The sequence below is a fragment of the Chrysochloris asiatica genome, unplaced genomic scaffold (assembly GCF_000296735.1).
Source record: "Chrysochloris asiatica unplaced genomic scaffold, ChrAsi1.0 scaffold00079, whole genome shotgun sequence".
In the NCBI taxonomy this organism is placed as follows: Eukaryota; Metazoa; Chordata; class Mammalia; order Afrosoricida; family Chrysochloridae; genus Chrysochloris; species Chrysochloris asiatica.
The window spans coordinates 4344873-4350774 of NW_006408597.1; the positions used below are offsets into that span (position 1 = coordinate 4344873).

Genomic DNA, 5902 nt, shown 5'->3' on the forward strand with positions numbered 1-5902 from the left:
AAGGACGTGGCCACAGCCATCCATGGGGATATGGGTTGGAACCCACTTGACGGCACTTAACAAAAACAATCCAACCCAAGAAGTCCTGGTATAAGTTAATGCACTGGACTGCAAAGTCATCTCAACTGCAAGGTCAGTCAGTGGTTCAAGCTCACCAGCTGCTTTTTGGAAACTACACAGGACCACTATGGGTTGGAATCAACTCAACAGCACATAATAACCACAACAACATCCCACCCGAGGAGTCTGGTGTAGCGCTGTAGGATAAGCACTGGACCAAAAGGTTGGCGTGAACTGCAAGGTCAAGGTCAGTGATTCAAACTCACCAGCCATTCCTTGGAAACCCTATACAGGGTTGTTTTGAGTTAGAACCGACTCCACAGTACTTAACAACAACAACCCAACTCAAGGACTTTTTAATCACTTCACATGCATATGAAAGCTGAACAATAAAAAAGCAGAATTGATGCATTCAAGTTGTGGTGTTAGCAAAGAATACGGACTATACCGTGGACTGTCAGAAGAATGAACAAACTGATCTTAAAGAAAGCCCAACAGAATGCGCCTTTGAAGTGATGGTGGTGAGACCTGGTCTTGCATACTTTGGACAAGTCATCAGAAAGACCAGTTGCTAGAAAGGGACATGGTGTTTAGTAAAGTAAAGGGTCAGCAAGAAAAGCCACATGAACTCAAACATAACCAGTGATCATAAAGATGGACCAGGGACTATGTCCTTCTGTCACCCTTGGAAGCCAGTACATACCTCCCACCCAGCTTTAATTCCAATGAGAACCTCAACAGCTTGATCTCAAACTTGGTGAGCTGAAGCTATGTGCCAGGGAAGCTGAAAAAGGAAGGCGGTGCTTATCCAAATTGATTCCTCTTCTGACAGTTCCCCAGCAGCCATGGCTCTGTCAGACAGGCACTGCTGAAGACCACAGGGGAAGGTTGCTACTGCGGAGGCTAGTTTTTTGAAAGGTGTCTCCAAAAGTTCATTCTTTGTCAACCAGAGAGAAAAGACCAAGAATCTTTCTCTCCTCTTTTCCTCAGCCCCATAAACTGCTTCAGGGCTTGCCTTCAGAGCTGACATCCCTATTGCCAGATTGGCTGAGCATGCGGCTGGAAGCGGGAACAGCTGGCGCAGCAGAAACTCGAGTAATATTCATTGCCACAGAGTTGGGCCAGAAGAATCAAGTCACAGTTGGCCAACTCAGGCTGGTCAATGCACTCCCTTCCAGGGTCTCTCAGCTGGGCATCCAGTGCTGCAAAACAACAAGGGAAGAGGTTGATGAGGAAGCTCAGTGTGTGTGAAAGTGGGAGAATTTTCTCACCTGCCAGTGCATTTCCTCAAAAGGAAAGCAGGATTGTAACTACTAGGTTCACAAAGGTGTGGGGGTCTGTAATTTTTAACACCTAGGTCTTAAAGCACAGGGGTTACAGTTTCTACCAGCTGGCTGGCCTCACTCAGCAGTGCTTCCGTCCCTGCTTAGTCGGATTTTCAGCCTCAGCCCAGCTCACAGCCCACAGCAGACCCTGCAAATATGTGTTACCTATAGACATCCATAAGGAGCTCTGATAATGTAGTGGTTATGAATCGTGCTGTGAACTACTACCAGCTGTTCCACGGGAGAAAGATGAGGCTTTCTGCTCCCGTAAAGATTTATAACCTTGGAAACCCTGCACAAGGTCGCTATGAGTCGGTTCTGACTCCACGACACATAACCATCACCACCACCATAGACATCACTAACTCCCAGCCCTTACTATTGAGAGATGAAAATCTTAGTGACATCTGCTTGGACCTCAGGATTGTTGTTGTTGTTGAGTGCCATCAAGTCAGTTCTGACTCATAGCAACCCTGTACAGGTTTTCCAAGGAGTGCCTGGTGAGCGTGAAATGTTGACCTTGCAGTTCAAACCAAGTTTTCAGTCTGACCCATTAGTTCACAGCGCCACAGTAAGACTCCAGGCCTCAGGCTTAGGAGGAAGTAAAAAGGAATAATTCTATAGAGTAAAACTGTGTTGGCAAAAAAAAAAAAACAACTGTGTTGCCAAGAGCTGGCCTTCTCCATCTCACTGAGGCTTTTCTCCTCAATATGCCCACCTTAGTTAGCTTAGCCACTTGGTTTTTCATCTTTCCACTTCCCACAGAGAAGGCAGTAAGTATTCAGCAAGATGCTGGGAAAGCAGTCTCATTAACTACAGCCATAGTATACGCCGGGAATACTGCCTTTGAAGCCTGCCCCTCTGGATCTACCTGCCAGCCTCTGGGAGCTTCTATATCTTGTCTTACAAATCCCTGCTAGCTCTGTCTCTGCTGCTTCATCTCAAGACGGAAGTGGCCATATCTAGTCTTTTTTCTTTCTGAGCCTTCCCTGAAATCAGACCACCTGATTGTTGTTAAGTGTTGTTGAGTTGATTCCAACCTACAACGACCCTGTAGGGTTTCAGAGGAGCAGATGGTGAGCTTGAACCACCAACCTTGCAGTTCAAACGACTTTGCAGTCTAGCACATTAACCCACAGCGCCAGGCACAAAGTGGCTGGCTTGCAAGTTTTCAAGAGGGAGTTAAGTTTCAGAGTGTGAGGTAGAAGGTAGAATCCCCACTGAATAGTTTTCCTCTTGTCTAGATGAGTCTGGTGAGAAGAGACAGAGATAGGATTCACTGATTCAATAGTCAGTGAATGTTATCATACCTAATTGCAATTGTAACAACTGTTAAGATACAAGTCCACACCAGGACTGTCTAGCCACCTGGGGTTAGCGAGGCTTTATCTTCATCCTCTTGCCCCTTGCTCCTTCCTAAAACAGAACTCAAAGGTTATACCTAACCAGGAATTGGCCCGATAAGGTTTGGGAGCTCAGTGTAGTAAGAGGGCTAGGAGCACTAATTAGTACTACTTACATTGGCATAAATGGCAAGTCATTTAAATCTAAAAACATCAGTAATGTATCCACTTCATCTCAGCTGTTGCCTCTCATCACAGTGGTTAAACATACCAGTGGGCCCAAACTGGATCTACCACTTGCCTGCAAGGTGACTTTGGGTGAGTTATACTTAAGCTCTCTGCAGCTGTTTCCTCATCTATAAGATGGCAATGACAATAGCAAGAAGGGATATTGCAAAAAAGTACCTGGGCCTATATAAACAGCAGCTAAATGGTGAGTACTTATCATGTACTCTTGTTTTGTTTTGTTTTACTGTGCATTGAGTGATGGTTTACATGGAAAACCATGATTACACCATTATTTCATTGCGATGATTACAGTCTCCTCCATGCATCATCATTCAACAGTATTTGCTTCTATTCCTTCTGGGTTTTTGGGGGGTGGGTGGGAGGAAGTGTGGAGGCACACAAAAACACTCAGGAATATATAATCATTTAAACAACCAAAGTGTGCATTCTGCAAGCCTGCCTCCTGGCTGCCAGCACTCAGTCTTTCTCTTTCCATGAGTCTGGAGTCCTCAGGTGCTCTCTCTCTCCATGTCCACATCTCTGCCTCCATCTCTGGTGTTACTTCTCTGGATAGGGTCCCACATTCTGCTCGTGCTCTTCTCCCTTGATGGTCCTAGGGTCCCCTGTTTCTGGACTGTAAGATTTACTATTCCCACCATTTTTGTTACAAAACTTCTACCTTTACAGTTGTGACAGTCGCAATTAATCATGATAACAATTACTCACTATTTAATCAAAAATCTTATCCCCATCTCTTTTCACCAGACCCATCTCGACAAGATGAAAACTATTCAGTGGGTATTCTACCTTCCCCCCCACACTCTTAAACTAAACTCCGTCTTGAAAACATATAAGCCAGTCACTTCATGCCTTTATTGTCCCCTCATTTTAGGTAGCCAATGTCTAAGTTGCCTGTCCCTATCTACCCTGTATACATTGATACTTGATGTGAAGACTCCTTCCCTCTCAGTTGGTATTTTGAGATACTACATCCATAAGTGTAGATCAAGCTCATCAAATTGTAGCAATTTATACTTGTTTCCTTTATTTAAAATGTGATTTGTTTGTTTGTTTTTAATCTTCCTCTAGTCAAGTTCTGTGGCACTGTGGATTAATGCGTCAGACTGCAAAGCCGTTTGAACTGCAAGGTTGGCGGTTCAAGCTCATCAGCTTCTCCTTGGAAACCCTGTACAGGGTCGCTATGGGTCGGAACTGACTCGATGGCATTTAACAACAATCAAGTTCTGATCATCAAGCTATCGAGGCTAGGTCAAATGAGTACTATCTGGAAGTTTGGGTGTTCTTGTGCATCTCCCCTCACTTCATATCAGCTGGATGCTTCATGCTCAGCTCTAGCCCTCCATGGCTATGTGCTTGTCCATGGGCTCAGGAGTCCCCAGGTCTCAGCACACTTCGGACCAACCAGCCCTTCCTCTTTCTTCTCTCATCCCCAGGTAGACTAGGGTCTGTAGAACATGGTTGAACCCAGCCCATTTCTTCATTGCTGCCTTTCCCCCTCTTCCACTCACCAGTAGACCAACATAGTCGTCAGCAAGCTTACATGCCTGCTCATGTGTTTCATTTGAGTTTCAGTGTTGGAGGGGGGTTTGTCCTAAAGGCAATTGATTACTTGCCTTGATGGCTCCCCAACAAACAACTTGTTTGTTCTTGTAGTAACGAGTCAGACTGCCGTTTTTGTTTTGGATTTTTCCTGCTCTTCTTTCTTTCAAGAAGTATCTTCTGTTGCTCTAGCTGTTCCAGGCTAGTCTTCCTGTCCTTTCAAGTGGAAATGTCCCATCTCAGAAGGTTCTGGATGGGGCTCAGGATTCCACCTAAGGTCCTATAGACTACAAAGTCTCCACAGGAAGCCTATTTCACTGGACAAGTTCTAGAACCCCTGTTAGGTATTCCAATCAGTTACAGGTTGAAGATGGGTTTATAAGCTCTCTGTAATCATGTTTCCCGATATTCCTTTCTATCCCACTCAAGTGTGTATTTTACAATAGTACTCAAAGGAAACCAATATTCATGAGACAGTCAAGCATATTAGTATTATTTCCCCTCTTCAGACTATGCCTTGATCCCTGTATCACAGAACCCTGTTGTTCCAAGGTTGAGCAATGACTATGTACTTTTTGCCCACCTAGTATGTTGTTGGAGACCTGGTGTGGTGCTGTGGAATAAAGCACTGGACTGCAAGGTTGGCGTGAACCACAAAAGTCAGCAGTTCAAACCCACCAGCCACTCCTTGGAAATTATATAGGACTGCTATGTGTCACAACCAACTTGATGACATTTAACATTGTTAAGTGCTGTGGAGTTGGTTTCAACTCAGTGAACCTGTATAGATCGATGGGTGAGAGCAGATACTTGCTGCCTAGTTGAAGGAATGAAGAGAGTTAAAGACAGGAGAGGGGCAGCAGGTAGTTCAGAAAAGGTGTCCCCAGATATCTAAAGGTGGCAACATTCAGCCGGAGGGGGGCTGGAGAAGGGTGGGCCCACTGAGGGCAGGAGTGTCCTCTCATCAGACCCCTGTAGCTGAGGACATCAGTGTCCTGTCCACCTGACCACTATACTGGTCACCTACACATCATAAGGCATCCTCACGGGCTTTTTTCATTGAGCAAGTTTCTAATTATAATATAGCTGGACTACAATGTCAGTCTGAACCACAAGGTTGGTAGTTCAAGCTCATCAGCTACTCCTCAGAAACCTATACAGGGTTGCTGTGGGTTAGAACTGACTCGATGGCATTTACCACAACCACCACCGACGATACATTTATATATATACACAGAGTCCTGGTGTGGCGCTGTAGGATAAGAACTCGACATCAAGGTCAGTTTGAGTGGCAAGGTTGGTGGTTCAAACTCAACAGCCACTCCTCAGAAACCCTATACAGAGTCGTTATATAGGTGATCTACAACTATGCAGGTCAACAACATA

At 45.1% G+C, this 5902-nt stretch overlaps 1 protein-coding gene across 1 annotated transcript in view; it reads right to left on the bottom strand.

The window, feature by feature from the left end:
* Positions 1-1092: 1092 nt before the first annotated feature.
* The window catches only part of PAPLN (papilin, proteoglycan-like sulfated glycoprotein), a 54899-nt gene continuing 50089 nt past the window's right edge, over positions 1093-5902 (bottom strand). Inside the window, exon 26 of the mRNA XM_006865613.1 lies at positions 1093-1262. Within this exon, the coding sequence (XP_006865675.1) occupies positions 1093-1262 (170 nt within the window). The remainder of the gene's footprint in view (positions 1263-5902) is intronic.